Source organism: Neovison vison, chromosome 13 (assembly GCF_020171115.1).
Source record: "Neovison vison isolate M4711 chromosome 13, ASM_NN_V1, whole genome shotgun sequence".
Taxonomy (NCBI): Eukaryota; Metazoa; Chordata; class Mammalia; order Carnivora; family Mustelidae; genus Neogale; species Neogale vison.
The window spans coordinates 1,183,033-1,202,283 of record NC_058103.1 but is presented as its reverse complement, the minus strand read 5'-3'; the positions used below and the strand labels follow the sequence as shown (position 1 = coordinate 1,202,283).

The window sequence follows — 19,251 nt, the reverse complement described above, 5'->3', positions numbered from 1 at the left end:
CAGTGAGAGGCATTCAGGGGCACCGAGGTAGAGACGGTCTGGGAGGTGGGGATGGGGCAGGGGTGGGGCCTGGAGGGACAGGGCTCGCCCAGTGATCCTGGTGAACCAGCCGGCCTCAGCGGGGTGTGAGGGTGAGGAGCCGTGCCAGCACGGCCACAGCCGGGGGCTGCCCTTCCTCAGCCAGCGCTCGTGCGGCCCATCGTCCGCCTGGGGAGGGGCTGGGCGCTGTGCCCGAGCCCAGTCCAGCCCAGCTCAGCCCAGCCCCGCCAGCCGGAGCTGGGGGCGCTGAGGGGCCGCCAGTGCACACCCTCCAGCCCAGGGCTCTCGGGCTGCGTCGCTGTTGCCGGCTCTCCGGCTCCCTGCCGGGCCCTCCCGGGGTCCTTCACTGGATCCTGCGCGTCCTCGAGCGCAGATGGTTGCGGGCCAGCCGATGGCCCGCCCCCGGGAAGGACACCACCAGGGGGAGCGGTAGCAAGCGTCAGGCTGAGAGCAGGAGTCTGCCCAGCACGCTTCCTCCCTGTGCGGCCGAGGGAGAGCAGGAGAAGGACGCAGGGAGCGGGGCCCGGGGGCGGAGCCCTGGGGTCCCTGCGCTGTCACGGGTGAGGGACAGTCCTCCCGGGGATGAAGGTCTCTTGTCCCTACCACCCCCCCCGTGAAAACACCACCGCCTGCGCTGCAGATGTCTGTCCCTGGAGCCTGCCTCAGGGTCTGCCCGACACCCTTGCGCTCGGCGCCCTCTGGGGTCCTAGCACTGGACCCCCCACGGCGATCGCCGCCCCCGGGATCAGGAGGAATGAGGAGCAAGGGGGCAGCACTCAGGGGTCGGGCAGGCGTGGTGGGACACCTTCTCCCTCAGCATCCCTGTCCCCAGCCCAGGCACTGGCATGTGGGCATCGTGGGCACACACGGCCCAGAACACAGGCCCCGGGAGGTGTCCTTCGGGCTGCGATGCGACTTCAGGCTACTGGCCACCTGCCTGCAGCAGTGAGTGGAAGAGCTGGGACTCGGGAGAGAGGCCGCCACATACTCTGCTGAGAGGGACCCGCATCTTCCGCGGGCCAGGGGCTGAGTCTGGCCAGAGGGTCCCACCTGGAGTGGACAGAGCCAAGGAGGCCTGTCGTTCAGCTTGGCTGAGGCCTGCCGGCTGGGTGTGCAAGTGTCCTGGGGCTGCTACGACAAGGACCACAGACGCAGGGCCTGAGAACAACGGAAATCTCCTTCCGCGACTCTGGAGGCCGGAGGTCTGAGGTCCCGTGGGGTGAGACCGCTGCCCCTCCAGGGTTCCAGGAAAGGTTCTTCCTGCGTCTTCCAGCTCCTGAGGGCCCCAGGTGCCCCTGGGCTCGTGGCCCGTCCCTCCCAGCCCTGCGCCCACCCTCATGGGGCTTCCCTCTCCGTCCGTGTCTCTCCTCCTCGGCCTCTTGTAGGGACACCCGCCGTCACACCTCGGGCCTGGCCCATCTCATCCGAAGAGCCTTAGCGTCAACCACACCTGCAAAGGCCCATTTTCCAAACAAGGTCGCATTCACGGGTTCTAGGAATTAGGCCGTGGACACGGCTTTCGGGGGCCAGCATTCGGCCGACCGTGCCGGGTTCATGACAGAAGGAAAGGAAGAGGGACTGAGGGACCCTGAGAAGGCCCTTTCCTGCCGGGGGGGCCCGTGAAGGCAGCGTCCCTGCCAGCGTCCACCCCGCGGCCTGCTCTCGGGCTGTGCGCCCCGTGTGCTGGGCCTCCACGGCCCTCCTGACCGGCGACCGGCACAGCGGCCTCCCTGGCTCGGGGCGCGCGCACGCTGCCCCGTGCGGTGGCCTCTGGCTCTCGCGGTCGGCGTGAGCCCAGCCCTTGTCCTCATGCTGGGGTCCGTGGGGCAGGTCTTCTGATCTGGGGCACCAGAGAAGGAAGACACTCAGCTCTGCCCTTGGGGCAGCCTCGGTCCAGGAGACGGGCGGGAGGTACCAGGCCTGGGCTCCCGAGAACCTTTCAGGAGGGTGTGGGTCTCGTCCGCGCAAAACGGACAAAGCTCTCCTAGAACTTTCTTCTCTCACCCACCTGCGCGTCTGTCATCTCTCCAGCTGTCCGTCCACCCGTGGACCTGCCACCACCGTCGGTCCCCACCCCTCTCTGTCCGTCTGGGTCTCCGCCGTCCGTCCCTGCCCCCACGCACGGACCGCCCAGCGCTCTCTCTGACTCTCTCGAGCCACCTGGGTGCCCTTCTGGGCCATATCCAGTTTCCGGCGACAGAACTGTGCTGCCCCCTTGCCATGTGGGGTCTGGGCCATGTGGGGAGAATACAGGGCCTGTTCCTGCCTGACTCCCTCTGTAGCAATTTTAAGGGCAAAGGGAAGGTGTTCCTGGAGGCAGGAGGGCAGCTGCTGGGACCCGCGTGGGCCGGAGGCGGCGTTTAGGGCGGGGTTTCTCCCATCAAGAGGTACCGATCGTCGCGACGAGGACATTCCAGGAGGCTCCGGACCATCTCCTGCGCTTCGTCCGAGCGAGGCCGCGTGGCTCCGACGTCACGGGGACGTGTGTGGACGTGTGAGTTTCCTGCAGGCCCCCGCGGCCGGAGCAGACGGAGGGGGTGTGCTGGGGGCAAAGACGGAGCCGCCGGTCTGAGGTCGGGTCACGGCCCTGTGAGCTCGGTCGCCGTTAGAGCAGAGCCTGGCCGGGCGCTCGGGATGGCCGTCCCGCGGGCGTCGCCTTCACTGGACCGGTGTGGGGCCGGTCTCCCGAGGGCACGCGTGTGCACCCGTGTGAGTGCGTGTGCGTGCGTGAGGGCCGGGCGGGGCCGTGGCGTGGCCTCGTCCTGTGTTCTGCCCCCACACCTGCTTCCTTGATGTTCTTTTCAGACCAAACCCTCTAGGTCTGGAACTGGCGTCGCACCTGCCGGGTCCTGGGAGTTGTGCCCTGGGCGGGAGGCCAGCAGGCAAGGTCCGACCCCTCCGCCTGCACGCTGGCCTCACTCAGGTCCCTCCGTGGTCCGTGTCCACGTCTGTCCGCGTCCGTGTCCAAGTCCGCGTCGGCGTCCAATCCGTGTCCACGTCCGTGTGGCGTTGGTGCATGGGGCTTGGTGCACGGCCTGAGCGACGGCACCAGCTGCCTGCGCCCTCCTAGGGGGACTCTGGGAGCTCCTGAATCTTTTCTTCCAACTCTCGGCCACGTGGTTTCTCCTTTCTGCAGAGGGCTGCTCCCGTGCTCCCTTGTCCTGGGCCCCGAGCACTCTTCGTAGATGAGGCAGCCTGTCTTTGGGTGTGCTGACACGGTCTCCCGTCCCCAGTGCACTGGGCAGACGCCCTACGGGAAGGCGCCTCCAGGCAGGGAGACCGGCTCTTCATTCCCGTGCCCAGCACTGTGCCTGGCCGGCGGCCGTCCCTCCAGCCTTGGCTCCTGGGTTCCAGACTGCTCGGGTTTCTTCTGGAGGACGGCGGTGGCCAGTCCCGGCGGCTCCGGCTTGTGTGTCTTGCTCAGCTCATGGGGACCTCCAGATGGGATGGCGGGTGGGGGGCCAAGGCCTGGCCCGTGTGTGTGTGCTCAGTGGGTGGACAGATGCGGGGCGGGGGCACCAGTGGTCCCTGGAGGCTGATGGTGGTCCTGACCTTGGTGTGTGTGTGCAGCTGTGTTTCTGTGCCCTCCTGCACTGACCCCGGAAGAAGCTGCTTCGGGTTTGTCCAGGGGATGCTGTGGCTTTTACATCAGCAAGGGAAGGGGCCGGGAGTCTTGGCTGGAGATGAGCAGAGCAGGAGTGACCAGACTGGGCTCGGTGTCTCGGGGGGTGTTGAAGGGACACTCGCAGTGAGCAGCCGGCTGGTCACCGGGGCTTCGGGCCCTGAACTGGCTCCTGCTCCCTTCCCTCTGGCCCCTTGGCCACACCCTCGGGGGGCTGCCCCCCACCCCCTTCGGTCAGGAGATGCCTCTCCCAAAGCGTGCTCAGGCGGCGTGGGATGTGTAAGAAGGAACTTTACTGGGAAACTCAAAAGGGAGGCAACGGGGTTGCCAAGGTGGACCGAGATGTGAGGTGAGGCCTGGGTGGACGGCTTGGGAGCTGCTGGCTGAGGTGGGACCCGTGGGGAGCTCCTTCTGCTGGGAGAGCCCTCCTCCCCCCCGGAGGCCTGCACGCAGCCCTGAGCAGGCCCGCGGCTTCTCCCCGGGAGCTCTTCTCTGTCCCGCAGCACGCCAGGGGCTGCCAGTGGCCCGTGGGAAGGCTGGGCAGGGGCTGGGGCTGGGCACAAGAGTGGGCACGGGGACCCGGTGCCAGGGAGGTGGGCCTGAGTCTGGGAGCCGAGGTCGTGTCCTGGACTTGGACTCTGCATCCTGGGTTCGGGTATGGACGCTGTGTGACAGTGGGCCGCGGGCTTGACTCTCCTCGTGCTCTGGGGGCTTCTCCGTGAGAACAGGAGCAGCCCTGACCCCAGGCCCAGGGCTCTGCACCCCTGCCCAGCTCAGGTCACTCTGTGGGAAGGGCTTGTGCCCAAGGGGCCTGGTGTCGGGCTGTGGTTGGTCCCCTGGGTGCCTCGGACTTTGGAGCCCAGCTGGAAGTTTCTGGATGCCTGTGTGCTGGCCTTGCGCGTCTGGCTCTGGCCGCTCTGGGGGCATGCGTGCTCTCGTCCTCCCGCTGCCGGCCAGCAGACGGCCTCCAGCCCGCGGGGGCCGCGCGGCCGCGCTGTGTGTGCCTAGTCGGCCTGCCGTGCGACGTTGGCGTAGTCTCGGGCGGCCTGTGGCTTCTCCTGCAGCGCGGCGGCCAGGACCCACTTCACCTGGGGGGAGGGCACGTGAGGACGGCTCTGCCGGGAGCGCTCCCTCCCCGGGCCTCCCGCGCCCGGGCTGGGGGGCCCCGGGCTCCCACCTTGAGCAGGGAGACGGCGGCGCCGTAGCTGACGCAGAGCAGGAAGAGGGTGATGAAGGCGAGCAGGCTGGCCCACAGCTCGTCCAGCTCCGCGCTCTCGGCGGCCTCCGCACACAGCTCCTGGAGCGCCAGCTCTGCAGGCACGGGCCAGTCAGCCCTCCCCGGTCCAGCCTCTGCACGGGCCGGTGGGGGACGGCAGGCTTGGCCCCCCGCCCCGAGGAGGGGAGACAGCAGGGACGCCCTGGCCTCGTCCAGACCCCTCGGAGCTGTCCCCGGAGGCCTGGGGGTCTGAAGCCCCCCATGGCTTTGCAGGTGTGGGGTGACCTGCCCTCTCTCGGTCCACATCCCCAGCCCTGGCCCAGGCACCGAGCAGCTCTGCTGTCCCCGCATGGCCCCCCTACCCCGTCCCCTCTCAGTTTTACTCTGGGCAGCCGGAGGACCTCAACAGCTGGGCTCACAGGACCTGGGGTGGCCCCGGGAATCCATGACGTGGGTGTTCAGAGGGGCTGGCCAGGCCATGTGCACCTTGCTGAGGCCTGAGGCGCCTGGCGCTGCCCCTTGGCCCTGTCCCGGGGCCACTGCTGTCCCCTGGCTCCTCCTGCCATGGTCCCACTTCCCCTGCACAGCGGCCTCCATGCTGGAGAGTGAGGGCCTGTGCACGGTCCTGGGGCTCCCATACGGGGTGAAGGCACCCAGGGCCCTGTGTCTTCAGAACGGGGTCAGGTGTGTGCCGCTCCCTCAGACAGACGTGCTGTGAGCGTGTGTGTGAACGCGGTGGGGACGTCGGGTCTGGGGCTGCGTGAGGCCTGCACACGGGTTTGGTGAGTGACGGGGCTGGGCTTGGGCCTGGGCTCTGAGCCCTTCACCCTCCGCCGTGGGATGGGGCCCACAGCCTGTCCTGGGGTGCGGATCGGCAGGAGGAGGAGACGGAGTCCGCACTGCAGCTTTTGGCCTGGGTGACTCCGCTCGTCCACGGACTGAGGGGACCTGGAGGGCCGGGGCCATGGAGGAGGGTCCCCGGTGGAGGAGGGGGCCCTCTCCATGGCCGTCTTGGGTCCACTGGCCCACGTGTGACGGGGAGGAAGGGCGGGGAGGGGCCTGGCGAGGAGCAGGCCGTGGGGGCCGCGTGCTCCTGGGCGCTCGCTGCGCGTGGCGATGGTGGAGCCTGGGACTGGCTGCGGCTGAAGGGCGGCTGGGGTGGGTGTGACCTCGCTTGAGGCTGGGGGCCTCCCCGGGGCGGTCCGGGCGGCCTGAGGCCGAGCACGACGGGTGCCTTGCTGACCCCGGCCTGGCTGACCCCACGGGCAGGGCAGGAGCCGTGAGAGGTGAGTTGTGGGAAGAGGCTCGGCTCAGGCCCCAGTGTGGGGTTGGGGGCCTGCCAGGTCCGCGCGTATGAGGGAGGCAACAGCCAGGGGACGGCTGGGGGCCGTCTGGGGTTTCTGCCTGCGGGTACCAGTGTCGGGGCTGACTTGGCCCATTTCTGCACTCAGAGGGCCTATGTGCAGCTGGACATGGTGAGGGCTTGTCAGTGTCCAGAGGGCTGACCGGAGACTGGGGAGGGGGCGGTTGGAGGCGGAGAGCTCTGGGCCTCCAGGAGAGGGAGGGGCCACGGGCTCACTGGGGTGTGGGGTCCCTCCCCAGGGACCCCCAGCTCTTCGGGCTCCTCTGCGAGGGCACGACCACCCCTGGGGGTGCAGGGAGGCCCCGTGACTTGCATGGTGACGGGGGCCCGAGCCGGCCCGCAGCCCTGCCGCACCCCCCCGTCCCCTGTCCCGGGGCCCCTTCCTCTGTGCCGAGACCTCCCTGCTTGCAGCCCTGCCGCCCCCAAGAACGGGTGTGCTCAGGGCTCTGAGCCAACACTATGGTGTTTATTGACAAGGAGGGAAGGAGGGTCTGTCCGGCCCCCTCCCCTGCCCCGGCGGCAGGCGCCTGGGGTGTGGGGAAGCCGGCGGGGGAGGGCGCGTCATTTACCCGGGGTTTTGGAGACCGTTTTCTTGAAGACTCGCGAATTGGGCAGTGCCTCGTGCACCACTTGGCAGGCGAAGCTGTTCTGCTCCTCCCAGTCCTGCCGGCTGACCTCCAGGCGGCTGAAGACGAAGAAGGCGCGCCGGGCGCCCGGGACCGTGTGGGGCCGCGTGGTGGCCTGCTGGCCCGCCTGCATGGGCCTGTCGTTTCGAAGCCACTGCACCGAGATGTCCGCGGGAAAGAAGTTCTGGATCAGGCACGTGAGCGTGACCCTGTCCGTGGTGCCCTCGTCCTCCTCCGGGGGCAGGAACACGTAGACCTCCGGGGCCGCTCGCTGGCCTGCGGGCGGGTGCGGGGTCAGCCCAGGCTCCCGGGGGGAGGCCCGCCCCCTCCCCTGGGCCTGGGGCTCACCGGGGGTCTTGGCAATGGAGCGCACGAGGCTCTTGGGCAGGTCTGGGTGGTTCACCGTGCAGTGGTAGGTCTCGCCCTCGATCCAGTCCTGTGTGTCCACCGGCAGGGTGGACGTGACGCTGACCGTCCCGTTGAACTGCGTCTCCTCCTTCAGTCCGTCTGGGTGCACGGGCTCCCCGCTGTCCCGGGACCAGGTCAGGCTCATGCCCTCCGTGCTGGCCAGGTCCACCACCAGGCAGGTGATCTTGGGCGACTTGTGGACGTACAGGTCCAGAGGGCTGGGCGGGCTCAGGTAGCCGCTCACGCCGCGGGGGTCGGACTCTGCGGTGCGAGGGAGGGGCTGCGTGAGGACGGGCCGCGGCCCTCCGGCCGGAGCCCCGCGGGTGGGTGTCGGCGGGTGGGCGCCCCACCTGTGCACTTGAGCGCGTGGTCCTCAAAGTGGAAGCCCTGGTAGCTGACCCGGCAGGTGTAGGTTTTCTGGGACACCCAGTCGCCCTGGGTGATGTTGAGCTCGCTGTGCGTGGAGGTCACGTTGCCCTCCTGTGTGCCGGGCGCGGTGTAGGAGAACATGTTTGTGACCCTCTGCCCGTCCACCAGCCAGATGACCTCCATGTCCCCCGGGACGTAGCCGGAGATGAGACACAGGAGCTGGATGGTGGTGTGCGTGTCGCCCAGAGGGTCGCAGGAGGAGTGGAAGAGCTTCACGGAGGGCGGGCGGAAGTTCGTGGCGCAGGCTGGGGGTGCACACGGGCCGCGGCGTTGGCCTCCCTGCGCCCGCGGGGCTCGCCGGCTGGCCCACCTCCCCCAGCGCCCGCCGGCCCGGCCCACCTCCCCCAGCACCCGGCTCACCTCTGAAGGTCTTGTTGATGGCGGGGGACGCCGCGTGAGCCACGCTGCAAGTGAACGTGTGCTTGGCCCACTCGCCCCAGGAGGTCACCTGGCTGATGGTGTTGTGGAGGCCGGAGGTCTGGTCGAAGGTGGCGGGGACGGTGGCGACACTCTTGTTTAGGGACCCCGTGTCCCAGGTCACGGTCACCGGCGTCGGGAGGGAGCCCGAGACCAGGCAGCCCAGACTCACCGAGGTGGCGCCGGCCATATCCTTGCAGCAGGGGGTCAGGGGGAACACGGACAGGCCCTGGCTGGAGGCTGTGACACGGGGCCGGCATCAGCTCCCGCCTCGGCACCCCCGTTGCGGGCCGGGCCCACTGCTGACCCGGGGCCTCCCGCTCCCAGGCTCCTGGGCGAGGGGCCTGAGAGGGAGATGCGTGGGGCAGACATGGGGGGCTCTCACATCCCTCCTCCAGCCTTGGGGGACAGATGCTCATTTGGGCTGTCCTTCCCTGATTCTGCTGGAAACACCCTCTGAGGAGCTGTTGTACTCCTGTCGGAAGCTGTGGCTGCCCTCAGCCCTGAGGGGCAGGAATGTGGGGTTCTTGGGGCATGCAGGTGTGTGACCCCTCTGCCCCTGGCCAGCCAGGCCTCTCTGGTCCCTATTGTCCCTGTGGAGCTTCCAGGGACCCCGACCAGGGACCCCACTCATAGGGGAGAAGACCCCAGAGCAGTCCGCCCCCCATCGGTGACCTGGGTCTGCCTGCGTTCCCCTGGCCCTGGAGCCCAGACCCCAGCCCACGCTGGCCCTGCCTCTCAGCTCCCCTCTGCCCTCCTGTCCAGGGAGACCAGTCCCATGGCCTTGTGTGAGCACCTCTGAGGCCAGAGAGACAAACCAGCAGCACGCCCAGGCTCACTAGCTTGGCCTAGGTCCGAAGAGCCAAGGTCCAGGGGCCCACCTTGGTCTAGCCTGGCCAGGTCAGCCCAGGATATTCCATTGCAAGCCAGACAACTCATCGGGGTTCAACCAAATTCACTCAGCTCCGCCCAGCTCAGCCTGCCGCCCGGGCTCGTCCCCTGCTTGGCTGCGATCCTGAGCATCCCACGACCCCAGCCACTGGGCCTACAAGCCTGGGGACTTCACGTCTCCAGGGAGACATGACTTAGGGAGCCTGATTCAGCCAGGCCAGACCCACCAACGGAACCGCACTGTGCCCAGCTCAGCGCAGCCCAGATTAGCACAGTTCAAGCCCACCCTGTCTAGCCCGGCTCCCCTCAGTCCTGTCCAGCTTGACTCAACCCAGCCCAGTGCAGCCAAGTCCAGCCCAGCTCAGCTCAGCCCAACCCAGATCAGCCCAGTTCTGCCCATTTCAGCTCAGCTCAACTCAGCTCAGCCCAGCTGATCCCAGTTCAGCCCAGTTCTGCTTGGCACAACCAAATACAGTTCAGCTTAGTTTAGTCAGCCCAGCCGAGCCCGGCCCGGTTCATCCCAACCCCGTTTAGCCCAAGTGAGCACTCCTCAGTGCCACCCAGCCCAGCTCAACTCGACTCAACCTAGACAGCTCTGCCCAGCCCAGCCCAGTAGAGTCCAGCTCTGCCCAGCCCGGCCCAGCCACGCCCAGCCCAGCCCCGTGCAGCCGCGGCAGCCACGTCCAACAGGCTCAACGCCTCCAGGCCAGGTGGCCCCTTTGTTTCCCCGGCTCGCCTCGCGGGTCCCTGGTCAGGGGCCCAGGACTTTCTGACTCGGCTCAGCTCAGCGATGGTGCGTGCGCCACAGTTTAGCTTGGCCGGGTTGAGCCGCGTGAGCCCAGGGGAGCCGACCCAGCACCGTCTTCCTAGGCTGCCTTGCATCTGCTCCGTTAGCCCTGCCTGCCCACGCTCTGACCGCCCCGGTCAGCCCAGCCCAGGACGGTCCCCGCCAAGGTGGACCTTTCACCGGACCCGGATCTCCCTGGCTCCATCCACTCAGCTCAGCTCAGGTCACGTGGCCCAGGAGCGCCCGGCTGAGCCGCGAGCGCCCGGGCTGCAGAAGCCGGTCCTACGCGAGGCCTGCGTGCCGCACCCTGCCCTGTCCAGCAAGCTCCCCCCGGCTTAACGCAACGCAGCTTCCCTCAGCCCACTGCGTCCTGTAAGATCAGCCCAGCCTGGCCCGACTCAGTCCACGCAGGGCAGCCCAGCTCGGTGGAGCCCAGAGGGACCCGCTGGCCCAGAGGGGCCCGGGGTGGGCCAACCCCTTCCACAGAACTCCTTCCCCTCAAGCGGCACTGGGCCCGGCCCAGCAGCCTGGCCCTCCTAGTGGACGCTGCCTCACGCGACCTGTTCACACACCTGAGGCTGTGGCCGGTGCTGCCCGCCGTCCAGTCCAGCACAGGGGCGGCTCGCGGGTGCTTTCCCCTGACCCTGGGCTGCAGTCACTGCCCTGCTGGGCCAGAAACAGATCCATGCTCAGGGCCCTGTCCGCGGTCTTCCACCCTCTCGGCCTCGGGCGCTGGCCTAGCCCTGTCGTGTCTGAGGTTCTCGGCCCTTGTCTTCCGCGGGTCAGTGTAGGGCATTCTCCGGCTCCCCTGTGTGCCTGTGCAGGGAACAGACCCCTGGGAGACCAACAGTGACCATGAGGCGCTGTCCCTGCTGGCCGGGCAGTGGTCCGTGCAGCCCACCCCCGCTGCAGCCGGGGCCAGCCCCGTGGCTGCCGGACTCCAGGGGCCTCCGTCAGGGGCCCGTCCTGGCCGTCCACAGCTCCCGGACAGGCTCCCGGACGGCTGAGGTGAACCGTCAGTAACCATGGCTGATATTTTTGCGTCCAGATACTCGGCCCTGGGGGAGGGGAGCTCGGCCTCAGTGCCCCGGGCTAAAAACGGGGTGGGAACCCCCGGGGGCCTCAGCAGCCCTGGAAATTCCCCTTTCTCTGTGTGTTCTTGGGAAGTGTGTCAGCGACATCAGGGTTGAAATGAGCCCCTGTGCCGTGGACGCAGCAGGCTCCTCTCCGTGGCCTCTCGTGTGCTCGCTCCCCGAGGCCACGGCGGACTCGCTGTGCCGCACACACCGTGGTGGTCACTGGGATGCCCCAGGAAGGGACGGGGCGCCGGGCGCCATCCCCGCTGTCCCCGAGGCAGCCCCGCGAGGAAAGCGTCGTGGCTGCTTTGGGCACGAGATGCCGCAGCCTGCGTGGCCACGTGCGAGATGTGGACGCAGGGGTCCCTGTGGCACGTGCCCTTGTCCCCAGTGTCCCAGTGCCTGGAGGAGTGGGCTGGGGTGAGTGTGCGGGGCCGTGAGTGCAGGGGGCCTTCCGCATCGACCTCACACCCCTTCCCGAGCCCGTGTCCTGCCGCTGGTTCTCTTACTGGGCTGCAGTTGGGTGGTGGGTCCGGGGAGGGCCGCGGGGGCTGTGGGCGGGCTGGGCCCACCGTGCGGTTGGCCAGCGGCCCCGGAAGACGGCTGTGTCTGGTGCCGCTGGGGCGGACTGGGTCGTGGGCCTGTGGGTGTCACCGCGGCTGTGGGGACCACGGAGCGGCGTCGGCTCCTGGTCCTTTGGGGCGGCTGTGCACGGTCGACGCACCAGTGATGTGTGTGCAGCTGCGGGGGCTGCGCTAGGCCTCGCCCTCACACTGCGGGCATGTCCTGCAGGCCTGCGTGTCCCCGGAACCCCGGAAAGGCCGAGCGTCCGCGTCGGGGAGGCCCCGATGGGGGACCCTCCCCGCGTGCAGGCCTGCGAGGCCTCGTGGGGCCGTTTGGAGCGGGAACCCACCCTCCGGGCCCAGCAGCCGAGGGCCAGCACTGCCCGTGCAGGGAGGCTGTGTGGAGGTCGCCTCCGTCCGGTGTGGTGCCCTCGGGGGGACACTCGGGCTCATTCAGAAGACGTGGAGATGCCGCAGCGTGGTGGGGCCGGACAGGCCTGGCCGGGAGGCCTGGGGCAGACAGGGCCCAGCCCGACCTCCCTGCTCCCCCAGGGCAGCCTGTCCCAGCCTGTCCTGCTCGGCGCCGGGTCAGGTGCTGCGTGGGAGGCGGAGGGCGAGCGCCCGGTTCCTTGGAAGGGCCCACGGTTCTGAGAGAAACCACAGGGCAGGCGGAGCCCCACCCTGCGGCCTGCTGCCCCCGCGGGCGCAGGCCAGGTGTGGCCAGTCCGTGCCGCCTGCACCCAGGGGAGCGTGCCGGGCCTGGGCTCCACGGCAGCCCTGGGCCACCCTGGCGACCCCCTTTCATTCTTCCCCGGCTGGGGGGCCGGGGCCACCGTGCCCAGCCGGTCTCCGGGCCCCGTGCTGAAGACACAGGATGAACCGTGCGGCGGCGGCCGGGTCCTTGGGGTCCTGCGGTCTTGGAGGACAATGCTCTCATCTCCTCCTGGGTCCCACCGGGGCAGCTGAGCTCTGAGCTCCCGGGTCCGTGCTGGCCCCGCTCTGCTCCTCTCTGGGCTGTGGCCCTGCCCTGCCTCCCACATCACCCTGGCTCGGACGCCTTGTGTCCCAGAGCAGGCCTGGCCGCCCCTCCCGGCAGGCCCTGTGCCCTCAGCCTCTGAGGCTCTGGCGTCACTGCTTCCTGCCTGCAGAGGTGCCGAGCGCGGCCCCACGACGCTGCTCCTGTATCCACTGGCCTGGGGCAGATCTGCACCGAGACGGCTGCTTCTCAGCTGTGCCCGCGTGTGCGTGGGAGCCCGCGTGTGCGTTTGTGCGTGTGGCCCTGTGTGCACGTGAGCCCGCGTGTGCGTGGGAGCCCCTGTCTGTGTGTCAGCAGCTGGACCCTCTGTTCTTTGGCCTCCTGTGGCTGGTGTTCCTGCTGGGGCCTTCTTAGTTTCCTCCACAGGTGAAGGAAGTGAAGGGGTCAGCCAAGGGTTTGAGGAGCGCTTGTGTACAGATTTTGGGGTTCCCCCTCGGTGGCTCCCTCCCCCTCATACCTAGCTATTACGTGTGGTCCCGAGCCCTGTGCCCTGCCCTGCACCCGGGACAGCCGCGGTTTCTGCCCGTCTTCTGGCAGCACCTGCCGCAGGACTGGACTTGGTCCTCACGCGGATCTTTCGAGGGAGTGAGCTTCTCCCGTGTCTGCTCACGGCTGGTGTTTCTCCGCAGTCCCCTGGTCCCCACCGGCTGAGTGCTGCTTCTGCTTTCTACTTGCTGCCTTTGAAGATAGCTCTGGTACTAGCTGCTGTGCTGCTGTGGGAAGGAAAACCACTTTTTCTCCTGTGGTTTCTCAGAAATGATCACTTTTCGTGTAACTGGGGAGGCCCAACATCCTTCCCATATTTAAAAAAAATTTTTAATTTTTAAAATTTCTTCTCAGTGTTTCAGCATTCACTGTTTATGCACCACACCCAGTGCTCCATGCAGTCCGTGCCCTCCACAATACCCACCACCTGGTTTCCCCAACCCCCCACCCCACTCCCTCCAAACCCCTCAGGTTGATTTTCAGAGTCCATAGTCTCTCATGGTTCACCTCCCCTTCCAATTTCCCCCAACTCCCTTCTCCTCTCCATCTCCCCTTGTCCTCCATGCTATTGGTTATGCTCCACAAATGAGTGAAACCATATGATAATTGACTCTCTCTGCTTGACTTATTTCACTCAGCATAATCTCTTCCAGTCCCGTCCATGTTGCTACAAAAGTTGGGTATTCATCCTTTCTGATGGAGGCATCATATTCCATAGTGTATATGGACCACATCTTCCTTATCCATTCGTCCGTTGAAGGGCATCTTGGTTCTTTCCATAGTTTGGCAACCGTGGCCATTGCTGCTATAAACATTGGGGTACAGATGGCCCTTCTTTTCACGACATCTGTGTCTTTGGGGTAAATACCCAGGAGTGCAATTGCAGGGTCATAGGGAAGTTTTATTTTTAATTTCTGGGGGAATCTCCACACTGTTCTCCAAAGAGGCTGCAACTCCCCACATGTTTAATGGCGACTGGGATCTGTTGTGAAACCTCTGTCCCGTTCTGGTGTCCTTCTCTCTCACACTGTGTGACTGTTTCCAGCTGACTCGCAGCAGTGCCCTACGAGTTCCGAATACTCCGTCCGCTGCAAATGCTTTCAGGAAATTCTGTGCCGAAGCCTGAATGGACCCAGAGATGACTTCTTATGTCTTCAGTGGAATAAAGGCATTGTCTCGTGTGAGTGGGCTGATTCCGTGTGGGCTCGGAGCTTTGCACGGTCCTGGAGCTCTCTTACAGTCTGAGTTGTAGGCAATGGATGGCAATGCAGATTCTCTTCTTTGGAGGACAGTCCACTCCTGCCTCCCAGGGACCAAACCTGTCACATTAAAAAACGCAACTATGTATCAATGTTTCTTAGCATTCTTGATTCAACTATAGAAATGAGATACATTTTAAAAAAATTTTTATTTTTTATAAACATATATTTTTATCCCCAGGGGTACAGGTCTGTGAATCGCCAGGTTTACAAACTTCACAGCATTCAACAAAGCACATACCCTCCCCAATGTCCATAACCCCACCCCCCTTCTCCCAACCCCCTCCCCCCAGCAACCCTCAGTTTTGTCAGATTAAAAGTCACTTATGATTTGTCTCCCTCCCTATCCCATCTTGTTTCATGGATTCTTCTCCTACCCACTTAAGCCCCCATGTTGCATCACCACTCCCTCATATCAGGGAGATCATATGATAGTTGTCTTTCTCTGCTTGACTTATTTCGCTAAGCATGATACGCTCTAGTTCCATCCATGTTGTCACAAATGGCAAGATTTCATTTCTTTTGATGGCTGCATAGTATTCCATTGTGTATATATACCACATCTTCTTGATCCATTCATCTGTTGATGGACATTTAGGTTCTTTCCATAGTTTGGCTATTGTGGACATTGCTGCTATAAACATTCGGGTGCACGTGCCCCTTTGGATCACTACATTTGTATCTTTAGGGTAAATACCCAGTAGTGCAATTGCTGGGTCATAGGGCAGTTCTATTTTCAACTTTTTGAGGAACCTCCATGCTGTTTTCCAGAGTGGTTGCACCAGCTTGCATTCCCACCAACAGTGGAGGAGGGTTCCCCTTTCTCTGCATCCTCACCAGCATCTGTCATTTCCTGACTTGTTGATTTTAGCCATTCTGACTGGTGTGAGGTGGGATCTCATTGTGGTTTTGATCTGTATTTCCCTGATGCCGAGTGATATGGAGCACTTTTTCATGTGTCTGTTGGCCATCTGCATGTCTTCTTTGCAGAAATGTCTGTTCATGTCCTCTGCCCATTTCTTGATTGGATTATTTGTTCTTTGGGTGTTGAGTTTGCTAAGTTCTTTATAGATTTTGGACACTAGTCCTTTATCTGATATGTCGTTTGCAAATATCTTCTCCCATTCTGTCAGTTGTCTTTGGGCTTTGTTCACTGTTTCCTTTGCTGTGCAAAAGCTTTTGATCTTGATAAAATCCCAATAGTTCATTTTTGCCCTTGCTTCCCTTGCCTCTGGCAATGTTCCTAGGAAGATGTTGCTGCGGCTGAGGTCGAAGAGGTTGCTGCCTGTGTTCTCCTCAAGGATTTTGATGGATTCCTTTCTCACATTGGGGTCCTTCATCCATTTTGAGTCTATTTTCGTGTGTGGTGTAAGGAAATGGTCCAATTTCACTTTTCTGCATGTGGCTGTCCAATTTTCCCAACACCATTTATTAAAGAGGCTGTCTTTTTTCCATTGGACATTCTTTCCTGCTTTGTCGAAGATTAGTTGACCACAGGGTTGAGGGTCTATTTCTGGGCTCTCTATTCTGTTCCATTGGTCTATGTGTCTGTTTTTGGGCCAGTACCATGCTGTCTTGATGATGACAGCTTTGTAATAGAGCTTAAAGTCCAGAATTGTGATGCCACCAACTTTGGCTTTCTTTTTCAATATCCCTTTGGCTATTCGAGGTCTTTTCTGGTTCCATATAAATTTTAAAATTATTTGTTCCATTTCTTTGAAAAAGATGGATGGTACTTTGATAGGAATTGCATTAAATGTGTAGATTGCTTTAGGTAGCATAGACATTTTCACAATATTTATTCTTCCAATCCAGGAGCATGGAACATTTTTCCATTTCTTTGTGTCTTCCTCAATTTCTTTCATGAGTACTTTATAGTTTTCTGGGTATAGCTTCTGTGCCTCTTTGGTTAGGTTTATTCCTAGGTATCTTATGGTTTGGGGTGCAATTGTAAATGGGATTGACTCCTTGATTTCTCTTTCTTCTGTCTTGTTGTTGGTGTAGAGAAATGCAACTGATTTCTGTGCATTGATCTTATATCCTGACACTTTACTGAATTCCTGTACAAGTTCTAGCAGTTTTGGAGTGGAGTCTTTTGGGTTTTCCACATAGGGTGTCATATCATCTGCAAAGAGTGATAGTTTGACTTCATCTTCGACGATTTGGATGCCTTTAATTTCCTTTTGTTGTCTGATTGCTGAGGCTGGGACTTCTAGTACTATGTTGAATAGCAGTGGTGATAATGGACATCCCTGCTGTGTTCCTGACCTTAGGGGAAAAGCTCTCAGTTTATCCCCATTGAGAATGATATTCGCTGTGGGTTTTTCATAGATGGCTTTGATGATATTGAGGTATGTGCCCTCTATCCGTACACTTTGAAGAGTTTTGATCAGGAAGGGATGCTGTACTTTGTCAAATGCTTTTTCAGCATCTATTGAGAGTATCATATGGTTCTTGTTCTTTCTTTTATTGATGTGTTGTATCACACTGACTGATTGGCAGATGTTGAACCAACCTTGCAGCCCTGGGATAAATCCCACTTGGTCGTGGTGATAGAAATGAGATACTTTGATTCTCGATAATCGATAAGTTTAATAAAGATTTGAACGACATTTTGTAGGTGTCCGTATGGGAGTTGGGATCACACCGTGTTTCGGACACTGTCCTGCAACGTGTCTTCTCCCAGACCGCCCCAGTTCTCCTGGGCCCTCGAGGTTCTGTGGCCGGGTGGGGGCAGGAGACCCGGTGCAAAGGCCCGGGCCCGAGGCAGCCACACCGCTTCCTCGGGGTGCTGTGCCATGGGGTGCCCCCCTAGGAAGCGTCCCTTGACCCCACAGAGTGGGTTCTTCTGCTAGGGAACCTTAGGGGCCCAGATGATGTCCACTCACTGCACTTGTCACAATGGTCCTTACTTGTCGGTGGAATGATTTCCCAATATCTGCCTTCGCCCAGGTCTGTCAGTCCCAGAAAGCACACCTGCCCCACCAAGTACAGTGCACTTGCTGCTGCTGCTGACGGACCTCTGCTAAGTCCTTATTCCAGATAAAGGGATGGCATCTCCAGAGCCTTACCAGGGCTTCGTCCTCTCCCAATGACCCTGAGCTGCAGGAACCTCCTCCTGTGACTGTCCTCTCCTGTGACTGGCCCCAAAGGCAGGGGTCAGATCAGGAGGTTGTTCTATTGTCCCCCCAAGACACAGTGTGGACAGTGCATGAGCACTGGGGTCAGAAGACATGGTGCAAACCCTGGCACCCTCCCCGCAGGCAGGGGCTGAGGCTCTCCGAGGCTGCAGTTTCTTCCAGGTAAGACAGTGACCGTGGCCCCACCTCTCGCATTGTGAGCACGGAGCGAGAGGAGGTCCGAGTGACCGTCGGCCTCCCACGCTCGCCCAGCCCGGCTATTCAAGCAGACAGCGTCCTACCTGTGCAGGGAAACCAGTGCACTTCAGGGAGAGGACGTGGTCCTCCGTCATGTGGGTGGGCCTCATCCAAGCAGTCGAGGGACTGAAGAACAAAGCCCGAGGGTTCCTGGAGAAGAAGGAGTTCTGCCCCAAGACTGCAGTGTTAGCTCCTGCCTGAGATTCCAAGCCGCTGGGCGGCCCTGCAGGTTCCCGCTGGGCTGGTCGACGCCCACAGGCAATGAGCCGGCTCCTGGAAAGCAGTCCCTCTCGGTCGATGCGTGTGCCTCTAGCTTAGTTCAGCTGTACTTTAGGGTTGAGTCTCTATGCCTTACCTCTCGTCTCCTTCCTCCCGGTTCTGATACTCTGGGTCTCTATCTCCTACCTCTCATCCACCTTCTCTTGGTTCCACGTTGTAGGACAATATTGGAGGGTCGCAGGTGGGAGCCTCAGTGGCTGGTGGGAGGTAGTTTTCACCGAGTCGGCATTCTAGCCCTGAGGGTGAGGGCACAGTTGCGCCAAGGGCCTGGTGCTCATCCAGGAGGGCACGGGGTCCCCAGTTGTGGGGGTTGCTGGCATTGCCACGTGAGGCAGGTGGGATGGAGGCTGACCTGTGGTCCAGGAGATGGGAGTGGAGGTAGCCCCGGGACCGAGAGGAAGAGGGGGCTGGGCAGTCTGTGTGGCCCATTGGCCGACTGGCTTCTAGGTAGAAGTGTAGGGTGAAGGGGACAGAGGGTGTGGCACGGAGGGTACGAGGCACTGAGGGCGTCAGCCTGGAGCCTCCAGGGTCCCTGAGGGTTGGAGTGTTCTGGACACCTGCTTTCTGTCCCGTGGCCAACCTAAATCATGTCCCCCAAATTCAAGTCCTAAAGCCTTGCCCCCAGGACCTTGGAATCTGATGGTATTTGGAGACGGGGTCTTTGGAGAGGTGATGGGGTAGAAGGAGGTCATTCATCCAGTCCAGTGTGGCTGGCCCCCAGGACGGCCTCTTGTTCTTGTAAGAGCAGATGATGAGGACACAGACATGCACAGAGGGCTGGCCATGTGAGCACAGGGACAGAGGCCCCAGGCGAGGTCTGCGTCTCTCCCGCAGGCTTCCAGGATTGTGAAAACAGAAACGCATGTGGTTGAAGCCGCCAGACGGTGGCTCTTTGGTCTGGCCGCCCATGCTGGCTAATACACACCCAACACATGCCTCTTGCTTCTGTCCACGGCCGGCCGGGGCCGGCAGCCCCTCCTGCACCCACCCCAGGTGGCCCCTGGGCCTGCACTGTTCCTGGATGCCTTCCTCACCCACCGGGAGTGCCTGGGCTCTGGGGGTCCTGGCTCCCCATGGCGGGAGGGAGCCAAAGCACGGAGTGGCCAGGCGGGGGTTTCACCAGGAGCATGAACACAGGAAGACTTTTCCCAGCAAGTTATGGAATTTTTCAGGATATTTTATTGTCGCTAAAGAAAAAGAGAAGAAACAGTAAAGGACATTTTCACACTCCAGAAATTTCACAAGAAGAAATCAAGCTACCCAAGCTACAGCAGCGTGTGTCCTCTGAGTGACGGGTGTGCGTTCTCTCCCAGGGGCACGGGGGCCCTGCTTCTCCTCCCCTGCGTGCTCGTCTCTCCTGTGTCGGGGCTCCGATCG

At 62.5% G+C, this 19,251-nt stretch overlaps 1 gene segment (V, D, J or C); it reads right to left on the bottom strand.

Moving 5' to 3' along the window:
* Window positions 1-4,665: 4,665 nt before the first annotated feature.
* Window positions 4,666-10,485, bottom strand: LOC122894061. The segment is given in 7 exon segments: window positions 4,666-4,749; window positions 4,839-4,972; window positions 6,810-7,142; window positions 7,215-7,535; window positions 7,625-7,948; window positions 8,064-8,360; window positions 10,371-10,485. Coding segments are annotated over 7 exon segments (1,608 nt in total).
* Between the last annotated feature and the right edge of the window lie 8,766 nt (window positions 10,486-19,251).